Raw genomic sequence first — 21,361 nt, forward strand, 5'->3', positions numbered from 1 at the left:
TCCAGAGCAACTTAGAAGGTAAGTATAAAGTAGCAAAGTGGCATATAGGTTTATACAAAGGGGATCCTAGTAACCACGTACAGACAAGCCAAATTGACACTTCAATTTTAAGGGTTATATGCTATTACTGCATAGTTCTTTCAGACATGATACTGTGTTACTGGTTTCATGCTTTGCACAATCTTTGCACAAAAATGTTTTCCCCTCTCTTTCCTTTTCACTAAGTGGTGCTCATTCAAAGTACATATCTAAACAGCTCCAAGCCAATAAATCCCATCCATCACAGCTGAATCCCAGTTTGTGCCATTTGTTCTTTAGAAAAAAAGCTACTATGACAAAACATCAGTGGAGCACCAGAGTCTCCATGGTAGGGCCAATAAATGATTTAGACATGCTCAATTTAACACATGCAGATCCATACAACCAAATATAAAAAGGCATCTTACCAGAAAGTTAATGGTAGGCACAACAAATGGCTATTCAGTTGCATGATGAAAATGACTTGTTTGCTGAGATGGAACTGCCTGTAACTAATCAAATGATTTTAAAAGCATAGAAGACCTTAGTCACTTCTTAAGTATTTCTATGGTTTTAAACATGAGGTGCAGCACTACCTATTGTCAAGTCATTCTGCTGGTCTTTTCTTGATACTCAGGTGATCTTGGTGTTAATTTGAATTATTCCCTTGCAGGAAGACCATTGGTAAAAACACCTGCCATTTTTACCTTAAACACAGACCCTTTACTACATGTGAGGGTGTACTCTCTCCTTATGTCTGGGGTCAACATCCTCTTGGGTGACTCATCAGAATAATTGCTCAACCCATATGCGTTGTGAATCCTTCAGTGGGTGCGGCTACTATGTGCTTTGATTAACTTGTGTTAACCAATCAAGAGTCCTTGCTGCCACCAAAACAACATGATTGATTCAAGTTAAAGAATTTCTAATAACATGACAGCCCCGTCCATTATGGGGCTTTTGAAGCCTCAAACCCAATCAATGCTCAAAATGCCATACTTTCTGTTGCAACAAGCTGAAGCTCATAAGAAGAGGTTACCGTGGAAAATGTGTAAACTTTCTTGGTTTCTTTTTATTCCTTTAAAATGTATTTATAATTCTGAATGTGGCTAAAAATGCTAAACTACAAATTCATAATTCTGCCCCATTTAAACGCATTTGATGTGGCACTGGCTTTGCAATGCCTAGAGTCACTAAGAAAAATTTAACTGAAGCCAATCCGTGTTGTCAATTTCTTTTGGTCAGGGTAATGGCTTCCTCATCAAAGCAAACCAGAGCAGATGTCTATGGTAAATACAGTCTTATTTCCCTCTGTGATTACATACCTGAAAATGAGTACCTTTGGATATAATTCCTCAGTTTTGTATGATAAAGAACCAATACTAAGAACTGGGTCAGGACTCAGAATCAGTTGTTCAACTGATTAGTTGAAACAGGCAGTTAAGGGCCTAGACAGAGTAAATGAATCCACAGTTTGAGTTACCCTGTAGACACTGCAGCCCTGTAGGACCAGGTAAAGTAGCCCTGCAGACACTATGGCCCTCCAGGACCAGGACTGAGAAATACTGCTCTAAAACATGTGAGCTGACATTCGATCTGACAGGAAGACTAAAAATAAAGATGGATTATGCAAGCCATTCCCTTTCCCATACGAAAGCCAGCCTGACTACACCATCAACTTGTCCAAACAATACGTACGATCAGTGGTATGACGATATAGCAAGCACATACATTTAAAATCTGCCGAAACAAATCATAAAGTGAAACGAACATGTCATCTCGATTTACCACAAATAATTAAACGACATTTTCTCGATGAAAAAACCTGGTAAGATAGCTAGCAGTAGACATCCTATCACTGACGCATACTGTTCATATGACTATGGACAAGACATTACGTTTTTTGTGTGTGACCGGTAACAGCACAGGACTGGCCAATTTGACCCATATTTATAAAGATGAGAGTTTAAAAGCACGTTGTAAACTAATGTTAGCTTGCTGCATTGCTTCCTATCACGCTATTTCCCATTCATATCCACTCTCGCAGAATACACTTGGTGAGCGAGGGGGTTAAGCAAGAATAGCAGCAGGCGGTGTTTCCAATACAGAAGCCACTGTTGCTGCCAGCGAATCGAGGTCTATGTACAGTAGCAACAGCCTGAACCCAAATTGCTTCAAATTTAAGATTCTCCTTATGTTATTAAATATTAAATCATCAGAGCCTGTGAACTCCTCCACTAAGAGATAAAGGGCGGACCTTTGCTGTACCGCGCTAGGACAGTGCGCAGAGTACGCACTCTCGCTGGATAACGGGCTCTGTAATCTCAGATGCAGTCTGAATGTAGCTACTTAGCTATCGTTACAGGAAAGTTTTGCACTTTTTGAAAACTTCATAATGACAGGCGAAGCGCGTAAATATTTATAATCATTAGCGAGCTATAAACAAAGGGTTCTGCAAGGGGGACAGAGAAGTTTCAACGGATAGAACATCTCGCTGTACGTTAACTATTATTGGAAATACAGTCGGGGTAAGTAAACGTTGCTAGCTGCCTAGTGACAACAAATCCGCAGCCCGGAAATTTACAGCAAGTAGACAGCTAAATTTGGTTAGTATAATTAATATTATATTCTAGATATCTGGCTAGCTAGCAAATATTATTGTGGTTTGAAATGGCCAATAGTTATCTAGCTAGCTAGTCTAACTATGATGCCTAGTTACTTTACATGGACAGGTTACCTTACGGCATCTAGGTAGACGAGATAGCTAGACTAATATATATTCTGTATCTTTTTGTTTGTTTGTTTTTTATTTGTATGGACTGTTTTGCGTTTTTCTGGTGTAGCTAACAAGTGGTAGTTAAGTTCGTTGGCCAACGCAGCCTGTTTGCTATCTTGTTATCTGTAAATTAATAGAATCCATGTTGTAGCTATAGCGCGGTCATTTTTATCAGTTCGTAACTTACAAACTGCGCTCTTTTCAGATCGGAACTGACAAAGCTAGCTGGCCATCTGATATCATGTTTACTGCATCGCAATTGTACACAGATTGCCGTCGCGTTTTTATGTAAGAAAAGCCCAGCAAAGTTTGTGTGGAAATGTAAATGCAATTCAGATTTTCGAAATTCCGCGAAATAAGTGGCTAGTGGTAACGGTATTTGTTGTTTCATTTAGTACCTTTATATAGCCTACGGCAATCGATAGATAGCCTAACTGTATTGTGTATTCTAATGTTATTCAGATATTGGCGACTGGTAAGTGTTTGCTCGCTACTCCTACCTGCATAAAATAGGTTCTTCAATAAACAGATATTTACAGGCGGTCGGGCAGTTTTCGAGGACTCAAACATCTATAGCAACTAGGATCTGCGGGAACTATGTGGACTTCCCTTGGCAGAATTGCCACCATAAACGAAGAATCGCACAACAGAATCAACATTTGCCTTTAAAGGTTTGTCTCCTAGCTAGGTGAACCAGCGACGGCTGCATTTTCCATTCACTTAATCTGGTAGAACGCTAGTAAACTTCAGCCTTGTCTAATAGGCCAAAACTGAATTGTAAATTGTCGTCTGCAGCACAGCAACTAGACTGTAGGCAGAGTAGACTTAATTAAATTATTTATTTAGTCTCTCTTGTAAAAGAGATTTTTGATCTCAGTGGGATTTCCTAGTAAAATAAAGGTAAAATAAAAAATATATATTTCCAAACTGAATACTACAGCCCCCTCATCTCATGAATTGTCTCTTTGATGATGAAATTAAATTCAATATTACACAATATTATATGCAGTAATACACTACAAACTTTAGCTACCTTACCGATCAAGAGGAAGCGACTCAGGACCGGTTCCGTAACCATACAGAGATGTGTCAGTGGCCAGGGTTGGGAGGGTTACTTTGAAAATGTATACAATTACTAATTACCTGTTAAAATTTTAATCAGTAACCTAATCCAAGTATCACAATATTAAAGTAACGTAACTTGATTACTTTCCGTTACTTTAGGATTGGATTGGGTGTGCTGGTGAAATTGTTTAGCCTAATATAATGTTTTATATTCGTTTCTAGGTTTATTAATTGTTTGTCCAGGTATTCCTTTCTTTGTTATGCGCGAATGTGTGTTTAGATTAATAGCGGTAACTATGCGCTTTTACTAACTATGTTAATTTGGTTGGTAGCTAGCTAACAGTACTAAAGTTGTCAGAACAGGTTGCTTGCAGTGTCTGAGGTAAAATGAACTATTTGGTCAGAAGAGACGTGATGAGGCTGTATTAGTTTGATAGCTATTAGTAATATGACAGTTAAGGAAAGTGCGTGAAAGCCAAATTAGCTAGCAAGCGATCTAGCTTTCTACATTGTTTTTTTATTGTAGCTAGCTAGCTATGTGTTTGTTGTGTGTTATGTGTGAATGTGATAGTAGCTAGCTAGTTATGCTTATTGTTGTTTTGTTTGTCTTGTAGCTAGCTATCTAGATTTGTCTTTGTAAGGTGGTATTTGTAGGCCTATTTTTTAGTTGAATGTGCAAGTAGCCTGCTAGCTAATTTGGCTTTCACGCACTTTACTAACTATCAAACCAATACAGCTTCATCATGTCTCTTCTGAACAAATAGTTGATTTTAACATTCGTACTGAAAGCCAAGATATTGACTTCTAATCTTAAGTACCGTTTGCTAGCTTGCTAGCAACTTAACGTTAAGCTTTTTCCAGTCTGGGCTTTGTGTTTTTACCCACACACCATCCCGTCACCAGCATCACCACCTACAGTCCCAAAATATTTTTCAGTAGTAGTAGTAGTATTGACAGGTTAGCTAGCTAACTAATGTTAACTTTTAGCTAACTGGATTTCTGTGTAGTTAACGTTAGCGGTTGGTCTTACCTATATATGTTTCTTTAAATTAGATGTCGAGTCCTTGGATGATGACAGCATTTTCACAGCTGTAAGCAGTGGCGTCGTTAGGTCCGATCATATCCTCTCCAACCTACCGATGCCGATCTCCCTTCAAAAAAAAAAAGGCAAGCCCCAGGCAAACTTGACTTAGCCCCGGATCTTTTCAATAGTTAGAAACGTCCCTGGCTGTAAGGCATAACTTGCACTGTACTGTGATGTTGTTCCCCTTTTCTGCTTTAAAGACAAACTAATGGCGAAATTTCCACCCAGTGAGAGCATTTTTTTCACTAGAGGCTATGATAATGAATTGGCAACTGTAAGATTGGCTATATGGTTTCACTGGAGACCAGAGTGGTGTTGTAATCAAGTGTTGTAATGTGTGCACATGTGCATGGTAGTATATCGTTCTTTATTTTGAAATGTATTTTAAAATTGTAATCCTGCTAATAATCCCCATTTTTACTAAATATATCTTTAATCTGATTACATCTTTTTTTCTGTAACTGTAACGGAACACAGTTACCTTTTTTTGTATCCTAATTACGTAACGCCGTTACACGTATTCCATTACTCCCCAAGCCTGTCAGTGGCCCAACAAACGTGTGTGTCTATCTCAAATAGAGACCGTTTGTAGCCAAAACACTAATTAAGATTAACATGTTCAACCGAAGTCTTACCGTGTAACTCCTGAAACTGATGTCTCAAATTGTATTCATCTCAATGGACTCGTTAATGAGAAAAGGGTAGTTCAGCGAATGGGGACCTGCAGATCACCCAGACTCCATGTATGAAGAAAATATACAACCCTAATCTGCCCGGATCCACTGTACTAGTTAATTGGGTACCGGTGTTTTACATGCGGGGCCGTGTATGTTAACGTGGTTTCTCACTGCAATCACTTGTACTGCAAAATACTAATAGTCATGATGCATGGCGGTGTGGGACAGGGATGGCTGACTGTGGCCACGTTTCAGGAGTCGGATGGCCTCAGTGGTGACCGTCAAGACGGAGAAGAGGCCCGCCCCTAATACCGACAATGTCGACTCAAATGCCAAAAAACCCAGGTAGACTATTTACATTTTTTTTTTTGCTGGTTTTTTCATCCACCCGAGTCTCATTACATTAATCCATGCTTGCATGGGACTTCTGTTAATGTTCAGTTTGTGAAACCTGGCTAAAAGCTAATTATTAGTTCTAGTTTGTGGTATTGTTGCATATTTCTCACTCATTGCCTTCAGAAGCAGTTGTTTATTATTAAACAAAGCCTTTCAGAATTTCAGAGGTCGTTGTGAGTGGGTAGAGCGGTGAGTCTCTGACTTGCCATCTGGCCGACAGGAAGCTGCTCCCAAGCCTGAAGACCAAGCGGGCCCCAGAGCTGGTTCTGGTGATTGGAACAGGAGTGAGCTCAGCCGTGGCACCTCAGGTCCCTGCCCTCAGGTCCTGGAAGGGCCTGATTCAGGCCCTACTGGATGCTGCAAATGACTTCGACCTCCTGGAGGAGGAGGAGAGCAGGCGTTTCCAGAAGAGCCTGCAGGAGGACAAGAATCTGGTGCATGTGGCCCATGACCTCATCCAGAAGCTGTCTCCGGTGAGCAGCCTTAGTCCCTGACCCTAGTTTCCCTTCACTACCTAAAATTGTAATCATAACCTTTCAGACTTCTCTTTTAATATTAAATCCGTTTAATCAGTGTATCACAAGGGTGGGATGGGGTGGGGGGGGTGGTGGTGGTGGTGGTGGGGGGGGGGTTGTGCTCTCATCCTTGGGGTTGATGTTTTTAAGCCAAACAGTCAGGGTAGCTGCACTAAAGCAGGCCATTCTGAGGGAGTGCAGCTGCAGTTATGCTGTTCAGATGGAGCAGTGCAGAAGGCAGACCTGATGCTCCATGTGAACAAAACTCTCAATTAATCTCCACATGCCCTGATGGAAATATCGCTCAGCACAACAGTACACACTCATTAGGCTGTCAGAGAGTGCACCATGGTCGTTGGGTGGTCCCTCCACCATGGGTATACCTGTCAGTGTTAGCATTCTTTGTTTTACCCAGCATGTACCGGGTCCTTAAGTGCATCAGGCTAATCCCAGCCTGTGCTACGCTAGTCTTAATTGCAGGTTTGCCAGCCTGTGCCAACCAAAAAAGGAAAATCCACACAAGCATGAAAGATGTGAAAAAATAAAATACAATTACAAAAACCACAAAGAATCGAAAGCCTACAGATACAATTTTCTGTGCAGGAAAATCGTGGGTGGTGGGGAAAAACAGGAGGTTATTAGAAGGCCAACAGTAAGATTGAGAAGTGAAAGGAATGACCTGTGTACTGCAGAGGGAGAATGCTGAATTTTTTCAGTTTACAACTAGCACAACATCATGTTGCTGCTGAAGTCCATGCTGTACAGAACAGAGCCACATGTCATCCTCAGGTGTGGTCGATAAACATTCACTCTTTGCAATTCGAATGGTCTTTTCTCTTTGTGTCACTTGTGTATGCACTAGATTTCACTAATTCGTCAGTATGACCCACCTGACCTGTTTTGAATGTTTTATTCTAGCGCATACAGATATTTTTCCAAGTTGTTCAGGCATGAACATGCAAACAAGGAACAAGTGTTGATGGAGTGGGAAAAAAGTCCTGGAAATGTTTTCCCACACGAGCATCCCACAGTTTGGGCTGCATCTGTGTGACCTCCGCTTCATACGCTCTCCGCTTTAGCCATGTGTCGCCGCGGCGTCACGGTGGTCTGGCACGCTTTGTCTCTGCAGATCGGCCTGTTCCCTCTATGACAACAAACACCCAACTGTGGGCCGCCTGTGGCCTCATGTCTCCACCGACTGCGCTCCAAGGTGACAGGATTCCTCCGGTCTTCCCAGGCTTGAGAAGGGAAAGCCACACTTAGCAGAGTGAGGTCACCGCGTGGAGCAGAAAACATGGGTGCCTGGCAGAGCAGGCATGTCCCTTTGCAGTCTGCAGTCTGCAGCCACAGTGGACTGAGTGTGCATGCACAGGCCAGGGCGTGACTTTCAAATGATGATCCAAAATTCTCCAAAATGATTCAAATGATCCGATGATCCAAATGAGCGATGCTTGCTCATTCTTAGAGCGGTGGCTTCCTGAGGCTCCGGAGATGGAGCCACTCCGCTCTCCCCTGATCATTGAGAGAGCTCATCGGATCATTTCTGGCCCAAGATCCAATCCTAACGCACCCCCGAGGGCTTTGATAATGAAGTCCTTAAACTATCAAGACAAGTTGCGTGTGATGAACACAGCCAGGGAGAAAGGGAGAGTATTTTAAAAGAATTGGCAAGTTATGTTCTTCCCAGACCTCCCCGTGGAAATCCATAAGCAGCAGAAACGCTTCGACAGTGTCAAGCAGTGGCTACGGGCTAAGACTATTCAGTATGGAACCATCTTCCCAGCACGTCTGAGGGTCTCCCACGGCGATCGATCCTACATTTTTGAAACTCCAGCCGAGGTGGAGCAATTTCTGGAGAAGCTAGGCAGAGGTGTGGAAGCGGAGCAGTGCTGAAGAAGCGGCAATAACAATGTAAAGTTAATCTTTGTCTTATTTTTTGGACAGTAAATCCGAACAGTTGCTTTTGGTTTTCTCTAAACAGGGATTTGAAGCATGAAACATTCTGTCTTTATCAATTTCAATATATATAGTTATTTATTAATTGTGAATTATCATTTATCGCAAACATTTTGTGACCCTGCCGGCAGATATATATATATATACGGGGTACCCTGCTGTCTGAGCAGTTAAATCTAATTAATGTGTATGGTCCCAACGAAGATGACTCTAAATTCTTCAACAATCTGTTCTTAAACCTTTCCTCACTTCCAGGTAGTTATATTGTTGCAGAAGACTTTAATTGCACTTTACATCCTGTTAAAGATCACACCTCAGGTTCGAATATCTCTCCTATATATATATATATATATATATATATATATATATATATATATATATATATATATCTGCTGTTATTCTAGCACTCACGGGACCTATTCCCGAATCGACTATTTTTTGATCTCAGCAGCATTACACTCTAAAATTGTAGATTGCGTCTATGATAGCATTGTCATCTCTGACCATGTTCCAGCATCTCTTACATATTCCAACACTAAATTAGTAGGTGATCCACCTAAATGGCGTTTTCAACCTAAATGGCTGCAAGATCCAAGTTTTACAGAATACATTGGACTTCAGCTGGTACTAGATGGGAAGCCTTCATAAATTTTCATAAATTTCACCAAGTCAAAAAATACTTGGATTTTGTAAATGGATAAAGATATTATATTCAAATCCCACTGCAGAGATTCTTACTACTAATATGGTATATAAACCTTTTGACATCTGCAGAGGTTCTCGGCAGGGTGTCAAGGGGGTGACTGGGACACAAACGCGGACTGCGTGATTTTCAGGTCCCGGGCGTTTATTGAAAACGGCAGGCAGTTCGTAAGACCAAAGACAGGCAGGGTTCAAAACACAGAGAAGCAGTCCGGGGGCAAATCCAAAGTCGGGGAATTGGAGCAGACAGGGTCAGGAACCAGGCAGGCGAGTAATCAGGCGATTGAGTCAGGGCGGCAGGCAGGGATTGGTCGGGATGCAGGCAGGAAAATGAAAACGGCAAAACACAGGAACAAACTACGGCAGGGACAAAACAAGTCGAAACACTGAAATGAACTAGCAACAAGGCAGAGACACACAGGGAAGATGTAGGGCTGGGGTGACAAGGAGATGGGATGCAGGTGGGCAGGTAGGCAGGTGAAGGTAATGGGGCAATCTGGCGGGCGGAGACCAGGCGGGGAGCGGGGAGGGGCTGGAACACAAGGAAAACAAAAAGCACATGGACAGGGAAAAACAAAACACCACAGCTAAGGGGGCAGAGCCCTGACAGTAACCCCCCCCCCCGACGGACACCCCCAGGCGTCACAACGGGTTCGCCAGGGTGCCGGCAGTGGAAGTCCCGGATGAGGGCAGGATCCAGGATGTCCCTGGCAGGGACCCAGCGCCTCTCCTCGGGACCGTAGCCCTCCCAGTCCACCAGATATTGGAGGCTGCACCCCCGACGCCGAACTTTAAGCAGGCGGCGCACAGTGTGTGCCTCCGATCTGTCGATCAGGCGGGGCGGCGGAGGAGCACGTGGAGCAGGGCAGAGAGGGCTGCGGACGACAGGCTTGATCTTGGAGACGTGAAAGGTGGGGTGAACGCGGCAAAGAGAGAGTGGGAGCTTAATTCGGACTGCCACAGGACTGATAACCTTGGCAATGGGAAAGGGACCGATGAATCGGGGAGCCTGCTTGCGGGAGTCCACTTTGAGAGGAATGTCCTGGGTGGAGAGCCACACTCGCTGGCCCTGGCGGTAGCAAGGGGCTCTGGAGCGGTGGCGGTCGGCAAACCGCTTAGCCCGAGCCGAGGAGCGGAGCAGCGCGAGTCGGGCGTGTTTCCAGGTGCGGCAGCAGCATCGGACAAACGCCGCTACCGAGGGGACACCGACCTCCTCCTCTTGGGCCGGGAACAGGGGAGGTTGGTAACCAAGACTGCAGTGGAAGGGCGATAGCCCCGTGGACGCAGAGGGAAGGGAGGTGATGGCGTATTCCACCCAGGGAAGGTGCTGGCTCCACGCCGACGGCTCCCGAGACATCAGGCATCGTAGCCCCATCTCCAGCTGTTGGTTTGCCCGCTCTGTCTGGCCGTTGGACTGGGGGTGAAAACTGGAGGACAGACTGACAGTGGCGCCCAGTAACCTGCAAAAAGCCCTCCAAAAGTTAGAGGTGAATTTGGGCCCTCGACCGGACACCACATTGGAGGGGAGACCGTGCAGCCGGCACACATGGATAACGAGCAGCTGAGCGGTCTCCCTAGCAGAAGGCAGTTTGGGTAAGGGGATGAAGTGCACGGCTTTGGAAAACTGGTCTACAATGGTGAGGATGGTGGTGTTACCGTCGGATGGGGGCAGGCCGGTAACGAAGTCCAGGGCGATGTGGGGCCAGGGCTGTCTGGGAACAGGCCGGGGTTGCAGCAGACCGGCGGGAGGTCGGGTGGAGGCTTTGTTCTGGGCGCAGACCGAGCAGGTGGCGGTGAAGCTCCGGACGTCCTCCGTCATGTTGGGCCACCAAAACCGCCAGCCAATGCCCCCACTGCAGGACCTGGGAACGAACGAACTGGGGAACAAAGAGGCGATTAGGGGGACAAGAGCTGGGACCTGCTGGGGTCTGGAGAGCGGACGGCGGTCTCGACATCCTAAAGTGCTGCTGTGATGACGCACCGCGCTGGCAGGAAGGTGCTGGGCTTCTGGGTCTCCTCGGCCAGAGCATACTGGCGTGAGAAGGTGTCAGGCTTACCATTTTTAGAGCGCAGATGGTAGGACAGAGTGAAATTGAAGCGGAAGAAAAACAGGGACCAGCGGGCTTGTTGGGGATTCAGGCGCTTAGCCGACCTGACGTACTCAAGGTTTTTGTGGTCAGTCCATACCAGGAACAGAACACTCGCCCCCTCCAGCCAGTGCCTCCACTCCTCGAGTGCCAGTTTGATGGCCAGTAGCTCCCGGTCGCCGATGTCGTAGTTACACTCGGTGGGTGTGAGGCGGTGGGAGAAATAGGCGCAGGGGTGGAGCTTGTTGTCAGCAGGCAAGAGCTGGGACAGGACAGCCCCCACGGCTGGGTCAGGACAGGCGCCGAGGTGAACCGAGCTTTCAGGTCGTGGAACGCCTCCTCGGCGGCCGGAGACCAGGTGAACACCCGGTTGATGGACGTAAGAGCGGTGAGGGGAGCCACTACCGTGCCGTAGTTGCGGATGAAGCGGTGGTAGAAATTAGCGAATCCAAGGAATCGCTGCAGCTCCCTGCGGGAGGTGGGGCGAGGCCACTCCTCCACTGCTCGAACCTTCTGCCGGTCCATCCAGATGCTTCCCGCCGTGATGACGAAGCCCAGGAAGGAAGTGGTGCTCTGATGGAAGGCGCACTTCTGTGCCTTCACATACAGGTGGTTCTCGTGCAGACGCTGGAGGATGCCGCGGACGTGCTGTACGTGTTCAGGCAGGGAGCGGGAGTAGATCAAGATGTCGTCCAGGTAGACGAACACGAACCAGTTCAGCATGTCCCAAAGGACGTCATTGACCAGGGACTGAAACACGGCTGGTGAATTCGTTAACCCGAACGGCATGACCAGGTGCTTATAGTGACCAGATGGGGTGTTGAACGCCGTCTTCCACTCCTCCCCTTCACGAATCCTGACCAGGTGGTAGGCGTTACGGAGATCGAGTCTCGTGAAGATGGTGGTCCCCTGTAGCGACTCAAAGGCAGAAGACAGAAGCGGCAGGGGGTAGCGGTTCTTTACCGTGATGGCATTGAGGCCCCAATAATCTATGCAGGGACGGAGGGAGCCGTCCTTCTTCCCCACGAACAAAAATCCGGCTCCTGCAGGCGAGGAGGAAGAGCGAATGATACCGGCCGCGAGGGATTCCCGGGTGTATTTATTCATGGCCTCCGTCTCTGGCGGAGACAGGGAAAACAGGCACCCCCTCGGCGGGGACAGGCCAGGCAGGAGGTCGATGGCGCAGTCATAAGGGCGATGTGGAGGTAACGAGGTGGTGCGGGAATTGCTAAAAACCAGCTTCAGGTCCATGTATTCTGGCAGCAGAGCCGACAGGTCTGGGAAATCCTCTGGAGCAGGGGCAACCGGCGATACAGGGGCCACAGCTTCCCGGAGGAAGTGGGAATGGCAAAAAGGGCTCCAGCCCAGGATCCGGTTACCCTCCCAATCGATGTGGGGGTTGTGCCGAGCTAGCCAGGGGTGACCCAGGACCATGGCGGCTTGCGGGGAGCCGATGACGTTCAGCACGATCTCCTCATGGTGGTTGCCCGAGACGAGGAAGTTCACCGGGGGAGTGGCGTGGGTAACGTGGATCAGAGGGGCCCCGGTGATAGTGTAGGCCTCCAACAGCGAGTGCAGTGGGATGCAGGGCAGGTGTAGCCAGGCTGCCAGGTCGGCGTCGATGAAACTGCCATCGGACCCCGAATTGATCAGGACGGAGACTGCGTGGGCCTGACCTCCGACAAGCAGGGTGGCTGAAAACAAAGGGCGGGTCTGAGGGGAATGGCTTAAGGGGGTGATGCTCACTTGTACTCCCCTCGCTATGGGTGAGTACTGGCTTTTGCCAGGCAGGTTGCCACAAAATGGCCCGGCTGCCCGCAGTACAAGCAGGACTGGGTGCTGATCCTCCGCTGACGCTCCGCGGGGGACAGTCGAGTGCAGTCGACTTGCATCGGCTCCGGGATGCCCGGCGGGCTGTCTGACTAGTTCTTTCTGTCACGGGGGTGACTGGGACACAAACGCGGACCACACGATTTTCAGGTCCCGGGCATTTATTGAAAACGTAAGGTAAGGTAAGACCAAAGACAGGCAGGGTTCAAAACCAAAGAAGCAGTCCGGGGGCAAATCCAAAGTCGGGGAATTGGAGCAGACAGGGTCAGGAACCAGGCAGGCGAGTAATCAGGCGATTGAGTCCAGGCTGGGGGCTGCCCTCTTTCTCCGCTCCTGTTTATCCTTGGCATTGAGCCTCTAGCTATAGCTGTTAGGTCACACCCCCAATATTTCAGGTATCAGAATAGGTCAAATGGACCGTCGAATTGCCCTCTATGCAGACGATGTAATTTTATTTCTTACAGATTTGTGCAAGTCGATACCCGCACTCCTGGCCCTAATTAAAGATTTTGGGGATACAAAATAAATAATGCAAAATCATCAATTATGATGCTAAGGGAGGAGGTAAGACATAGACCTACGCCTTTGATTTCTATTTTTAATGCAATGGAATGCTTTATATATCTCGGCATTCGCATTGTACCAGAGATTGACCGCATAGTCTCAACTAACTATGACCCAGTCGTAGATTCAATAACCCATTCGATATACAGATGGTCATCTTTACCTATATCTTTAATTGGCCAGATTAACATTCTGAAAATGAATGTCCTCCCAAAACTGTTGCATCTATTTCAAGACATTCCCCTGCTGCTGCCACCATCCTTCTTTATAAATCTTGAAAAGTTGTTCACAACTTTTATCTGGAATAACAGACGTCCCAGAGTTCGCTTGTCCTTACTGTACCTACCGTATGACAGAGGGGGGCTTCATTTGCGTAATATCCAGTGGTACTACTGGGCAGCTCAGCTTCGTACTGCTATGTACTATTTCACCTCCGAATCTTTCCCTTCGTGTATGGAGATTGAAATGTCTTCAGTTGTACCCAAATTACCCCTCAACCTCTACATTTACTCAGCTGATATCAAGAAACTAAAAAAAAACATACAGATAATCCCTTTGTTTTAAATACAATCAACGTTTTGTATAAGGTACGGGAATTCCTTGGTGAAATGCATTTTTTGTCATGTTTTAGCCCTATCTGGGGAAACCAAAGTTTCACTCCTGGGAGAGATGATCTGGGTTTCCAACTATGGGCCTGCAAGGGTCTAAGGAAAGTTTGAGACTTAGGTAGTTTTATGTCATTCGAAGAATTTATAGCAAAATATGATATTCCCAGGAATCTTTTTTTTTTAATATTTACAGCTAAGGAGCTTCCTCACAGCTGCCCAGAAACAAAACCCAACAGAACCCCCTCTGTCCACTTTAGAAAAGATGATCTCAACCCATTGCAATGCTAAGGGTAGAATTTTAGCTCTATACAATATGCTAGAGTCTGGCTCAACCGAATCCTCTGTGTACAAACTGAAGTCTTGGAAGGAAGATATTTGGGAGGACATACCTTTGGACAAATGGAGTACTATCTGTAGTAAGGCTCAGACACAAACTGTGAATACACTGGCTCAAACTTTTGCAATATAATTGGTTGATGCGAATATATGTAACCCCTGCTAAGTTAAATACATTTAATAGTACAAATTCAGATTTATGCTACAAGTGCAATCATGCTAAAGGGACTCTGTTTCATTGTCTGTGGGACTGTGAAAAAATTAAAGATTTTTGGAAGGAGGTTTCACAGATGATATCCCAAATTATATCAGTAAATTTGCCTCTCCATCCCAAAGTGTTTATCCTGGGGCTGTACCCAATTAATCCTTATCTAAAGAACAAAGTACAAACACTTATGAGCTTGTTGCAAGCAAAATGCTTGATAGCTCTTTCCTGGAAAAGTGTGAACAGACCTAATATTGCCCAATGGCTAAGGGAAATGTCATCTTGCCTAACAATGGAAAAAAATAACATATATGGTTAAGGGTAAACAAGACGCTTTTGAAAAGTTTGGGGTCCATTTTTGGATTTTGTTGAGCAGAGTGATGTGGGTGAAATATTGACACATGAAGAGAACTCTGGGTAGTGTTCTACGCCTTGTGAGCACATGGGGTGGTGGTGAGCGATACTTGAATGGCTTAGGGCGCTGTGTTTTATCTGAACTATGTCCCAAAGGCGCGCTATCATACTGGATCAGTGCATTGTAAAATGTCATTTTGTCTCTTCTACGCTTTTGTAATACTCCTGTTTTGTCTTAGATGTTTCTTAATTAATTAATTTATTTTTTGTTGTTTACTTTTGATGTGGTTATTGTTGTTTGTTTGACTTATGTTTGCTCTGTTGCTGTTTGTTGCTATCGTTTCATGTCTTTCGTGTAATATTTCTGCTTATACATGTCTTGTTAAAGAAGAAAAATCAATAAACATATTGTTTAAAAAAAAAGAAGAAAAAACAAATGCAATTGAAATTACATATAATAAAAAAAAATGTAATAAAAAATGGAACAATATAAGAAAATTTAAACAGAGCCTGTAAAGGGGAGAACTTCAGTATTCTATGTAGGTCTCCTTAATTTCTCCTTAATTTCTTCTTAGGTCTCCTTTATTTATTTTGTATTGCAGCCACTTTCCCCAGTCTCTTTCAAAGAGTCCTTCTTTCATTTTTAACCTATATGTAAGCCTTTCCATCCCTTGGATCTCTTTAATAATAGACGGCCATTGCTTACAGTCTGGTGTATCTGTTTTAAGCCAATTCTTAGTGATAGTCTTTACTAGCTGCAAGAAGTGTCTTGCCCAAATATTGATCTTCTTTAGACACAATTCCTTCCATGTTTCCAAGGTATAGGACAGTACACGATTGTGGGATTCCGTAACCCAAAACCTGACATAAAACTGAATGTACACCTTCCCAGAAAGGCTGTAGCTTCTTACTACTCCAAAAGATGTGTATGTTTGTTATGTTGTCATGTTATTGTTATGTTATTCTTTCCCGGAGTAAATCCTCCATCTAAAGCAATCCATTTTAAAAGCCCAAGCTCAGCTGTCTAACAACAGAGTGCCATATATCTAGGGTGAAAAATGTTACTGGGTCTATGTTCGATGTATGTTTGAATTGGGAAGCTATAGGTATTTATTTCTATATCTTTCCATCGGGCTACATAGCCAGCATTACACCAGCACAAAAGTGGACGTATCTGTGCTGCATAAAAGTATTCCTTTAGACTCGGAAGTGCCATACCCCCTTTATCTTTAGTTAGTTGGCGAGTGGTAAAACGTACTATAGGTCTTTTACCCTCCCATATAAATCTTGATATGAGCTTTATATGAGCATTTAATAAGCTGGGTTTGCGGTATTTCCACTGGAATAAATACAACAATCTATGCAAGATATTCATTTTCACTGCATTTATCCTATCACTGAGGCCCCTTCTTCATCTTTCAATATCCTTCCTTATATTATTGTCCATATTTTTGTAATTGTTGTGATATAATTTTGACAGGTTTTTCATCATGTTTACCCCCAGGTATTTAAGAGATTTTGCTTCCTAGTCCAGTTTGAATTCTTTAAGTTTCTGTGTTGGCGTACTGTAAAATATGAGAGATTGCGTTTTTGATATATTCAGTTTATAACCAGAATAGTGATTGAATTCTTCCAGAGTTTGCATTAGTTTCATAAAGGAATTCACTGGGTCATGTAAGTAGATCATGATCAGTAGATCATCTGCAAAGAGGCTTATTATATGTTTTTGGTCATTAATTTCTATTCCAGTTAATGAACAATCTTGTCTGATCATTTGAGCCAAGGGTTCAATATATATGGCAAATAGGATGGGACTTAAGCAGCATCCCTGTCTGGTTCCTTTCTTTAATGTGAATCTCTCTGATAAGGAGCCATTAACTTTTAACCTAGCTGTAGGTTTGTTGTAAATAGACTTAATACACTGTACTGTTTTCTTTGTAAAGCCAAATTTCTCCAGTGTCTTTGTAAAGCCAAATTCCTCCAGTGTTTGTAGTCTATTGGATAAAATAGAGGTGTAGAGCATATAATCAACATTTAGAATTGAGATTGGCCTAAGATTTTCACAATATTTCTTATCCTTTTGTGCTTTGGGAATTACTGTAATTATTGATTCTTTCCATGATGGGGGAATAATACCTTCTATCAAAATCCAATTGAAGGTAGTGAGGAGAAGCGGGGACAGTTCTTTTCCAAATTTCTTATACCACTCAGATGGAAGTCCATCACTACCAGGTGCCTTGTTTGTTTTTAATTTTCCATCTGCTTTCTGGATTTCTTCTGTAGTTATCACTGTTGTTATATGCTCATTTTGCATTGTACCAATTAGAGGGTAAATCCAATGAGTCTAGAAATGTTTTAGTGTCCTCTTTGTAACAGATGTTTGGGTATAGAGTTCTTTATAGTAATTCCTGAAAATATTTTCAATTTCTTTTGGTTGTAAGCTGATTTGATTTTGGGTCATGTAGTTTATAGACAGCTCTTTCTGCTTGTTGCTTACGCAATTTTCGTGCCGATAATTTAGCTGCTTTTGGACCTGATTCATAATAAGATTGTTTTAGGTATTTTGCTTTTTTCTCCTCTTCTTGCTGTAGTAATACATTTATTTTATTGCTTACCTCTTTTAATTGTTGTTGTGTTTTTTGATCCATCTTTTCTTTGTGCTTTTGTTCCATTATCCTTAATTCAGAGAGAAGAGTCTGATATTGTACTGTTTTAGCTTTTTTAAGGTTACTTGTGATTGCTATTAATTTGCCTCGTATGACGGCCTTTAAAGCGTCCCACAGTATGGGTGGATCAATTTCACCATTATTATTTTCCTCTTGATAGCTTTGAATATCAGTTTTAATTTGTTCAACTATGGACTCGTTATTTAACATTCCCACATTCATTCTCCACAGTGAATCTCTCTTTCTGCCTTTTAGATAAACAGTTCAGTATGTAGGACTTTGGTCAGACACATCAGCCACACCGATTTGACAACCTAGAATTCTATCCCTGAACTCTGTCTGCATAAAAAAATAATCTATTCTTGAGTAGACAGAGTGCATGGCTGAGTAGTGACTATAGTCTTTTTCTAGAGGATGAAGATCCCTCCAAACATCAAAAAAGCCCATCCTCCCATGCATTGTTCACCAATTTTATCATATGTTTCTTATTTCTGTTATTACTAGTTGTATCGAGATCATAGTCCAATATCACATTAAGATCTCCACCACATATGCATATGCCCTCAGTTTCTAAGGCAATAATATCAAACAGGGATTTGAAGTAGTCGATCACTGTCAGGAGGTGCATAAACATTCACCAGTGTAACCATATTCTGGTCAATTGTCCCTTTTACTATAACATATTGACCCTCTTTATCTTTTATTTCCTTATGGCATTTGAATTTGGTTGAGTTAGATATTAGAATTGCTGTTCCTCTGTGGCGCGTATTAGTATGTGAGCTGTAATATGTATTTCTGAATCCAAATCTTTTTGGATCTTTTTTGGATCAATTTCTCATGCTCATTTTGTGATAGGTGAGTTTCTTGTAAGAAACTGATTTGTGCTCTTTCCTTTTTTACTTTGGTCATTACTTTAGCCCTCTTGACTGGGTTTCCTAACCCATTAACATTTAAAGACATAATCTTTATCTCTTCATGTTCCATTTTCATTGTCATTGCTTACACTACACAACCCTTGTTTTTATCAGAAACTTGCAACAGCTTCACAGACTAACTCAGAGCTTCATGTAATATGGCAGGATGTTTTGCTGTGAAGAGCTTGCAGCAGGAGCAAAATATGAAGCAACATGCAGAGAATTTGTCATTCTGTAGACTTTTTGCTCATGCGGTTTCCTCATAATTCCTCTGTGACTCTGTGATTGTGGTAGAAAGGGACATGAACTCAGAGTGAACTTTTGTGCTTTGCACAATATTACCATCCATATAGAAATAGACAGTCAAAATCTTGATTTGCTGTTTGAAGGGACATGGTGGTGTGTTGCAGTAAGTTTACAAAGGCTTAAACTGTTCTAAAGGTTGCTTTTTTCCCCTGACTTGGCCAAAAGCAGATCTCAAAGTTGCAATGTCCTCTACAAGCTGGCTGTCCCAATCCTTTTCTAGACAAAGTAATGTGAAATAACGAGGCTAATCTCCACCGAATTCCACACCACTCTGTGGAGTTAAGCCTCACCACAGGAAAACAGAGCTGGGAGGAATGTTTGTGACCTAAATCTATTCATGCCAAGGATGATCTGCAGAAAACGAGGGTGTGTTCCCTTAGCCCTGCAGACACATTCAGAATATACCCAGGTGAAGGGCAGGGATGCGTTCCAGGCTGTCATCCTGAACAGGCACTCCTAATTTATAGACCTTCCCTGAAATGTTCCAGCATGTTCATTTGCTGTATGTACCTATTGCACTGTAAAGTAATGGCACTTATACATGATAACAAAGATTTTAAATATCGAATGAGGCATCTCTTCGTCCTATTTCTTTATAAGGAATCTAACATTCTCTGCAGTTTTTTAAAGGCAGTTGGGTGGATTGGTTAGCTTTAAAACCAGTGAAACTGGAAAAAAAATCAAATAGCATGTTTTCTTAGGTTCTGACACTGATATTCCCCCATCTGTTATGAATAGACGCTTGATTTATAACTAAAGAAATGATTTTGAGCAGCAGCAACAAAAGAGAAATTTGCATAATGCCATTTGACACAATTGTGGAGAGGTAAAGCAATGGATTCTGGGCATTGCATGACAGTTGGACAGTCTGGAGTAGGTTTATCTTGGTTTGTGGTCTTATTCATAGGGAGATGAGAGCTTTTTTCCAGGCAGATATTTACAGCAGTTAAGGAAAGGATTTTAACAACCTACTGAATTTTTCTTTCATGGTAAAGTTACCCCACAAAACAAAACCAAAAAAAAAACATTTGAATGAAATAGAGCATTCATACCAAGTGCAGTAACACTGCTTAACTCACAATAGGCTACTCATATGGAATCCATATTTATTTATACTGCTGTCTGTTTCGTGTATGTGTACTCTTTATTAACTGTGTTTTATTGTATTTATTGTGTCTGTATTTTTAACAACTACCTGTGGAGCCAAAGACAAATTTCCACATTTGTGGACAATAAAGTCAAACTATTATTATTATTATTAATCCTTCCAATGTGTGTTTTTTTCATGGTATGCTTCTTCAGAATCAGAATCAGAATAGACTTTATTGTCATTGCACGGTGGGGGTGCAACGAAATTGTGGGTGGTCTGCAACAGCAGCGCACTGAGGAACATTTATGTAAACACAATACAAATAAGGCACACGACATAGGAAAAAAAAAAAATATATATATATATATATACAAAATATACAATAAAATACAATAAATACAGTAAAATACAAATTTACAAATTTAAAAAGAAGACACGTTGTAAATGAAAAGAAATATAAAGAAAAACTTGTGCATTAATATGGCCTTTTTAAAAACTACTTAAAGTGCACAGTGGAATTGCACAGTTGTATTGAGGTAGAGGGTTGGGGGGGGTGTCAGTGTTTGTTAGCAGTCCGTATGGCCCAGGGGAAGAAGCTATTTGTTAGTCTGGTGGTGTGGGACTTGATTGACCTGAAGCGCCGTCCGGAGGGCAACAGGTCAAACAGGTGATAGGCGGGATGTGAGGGGTCTCCTGTGATGGCCTTAATTTTACTGAGGCAGCGGGATCTGGATATGTCATCCAGGGAGGGCAGAGGGCAGCCGATAATTTTTTGGGCGGTGTTAACCCTCCGCACAGCCTTCCTGTCCTCAGCTGTGGAGCCTGCGTACCACATCCCCAGAGAGTATGTTAATATGCTCTCCACAGAGGAGTGATAGAAGGCCAGCAGCAGCTTCTTCTCCAGGTTGTTCTTCCTGAGGACACGCAGGAAGTGCAGCCGCTGCTGAGCCTTCTTCGCTAAGGCCTTGGTGTTGGATGTCCAGGAGAGATCTGCAGAGACCTGCAGAAACCTGAAGGTGGTGACAGTTTCCACACGTTCTCCATTTATGAGGAGAGGGGCGTGGACTTGTCTGTGTTTCCTGAAGTCCATGATAAGTTCTTTTGTTTTAAGGACATTCAGTGACAGGTTATTTTCTGAGCACCACACAGACAGTTTCCCTATCTCAGCCCTGTATGCCATCTCATCCCCATCGGAGATGAGCCCAACCACGG

General features: G+C 43.5%; 1 protein-coding gene across 1 annotated transcript in view; it reads left to right on the top strand.

Annotated features, from left to right (window-relative positions):
- Positions 1-2,212: 2,212 nt before the first annotated feature.
- LOC118783513 (protein FAM118B-like) overlaps positions 2,213-21,361 on the top strand; it is a 29,290-nt gene continuing 10,141 nt past the window's right edge. Inside the window, exons 1-3 of the mRNA XM_036537422.1 lie at positions 2,213-2,546; positions 5,876-5,965; positions 6,237-6,489. Of these exons, the coding sequence (XP_036393315.1) occupies positions 5,883-5,965; positions 6,237-6,489 (336 nt within the window). The 5' untranslated portion in view covers positions 2,213-2,546; positions 5,876-5,882. The remainder of the gene's footprint in view (positions 2,547-5,875; positions 5,966-6,236; positions 6,490-21,361) is intronic.

This window comes from Megalops cyprinoides, chromosome 9 (assembly GCF_013368585.1).
Source record: "Megalops cyprinoides isolate fMegCyp1 chromosome 9, fMegCyp1.pri, whole genome shotgun sequence".
NCBI lineage: Eukaryota > Metazoa > Chordata > Actinopteri > Elopiformes > Megalopidae > Megalops > Megalops cyprinoides.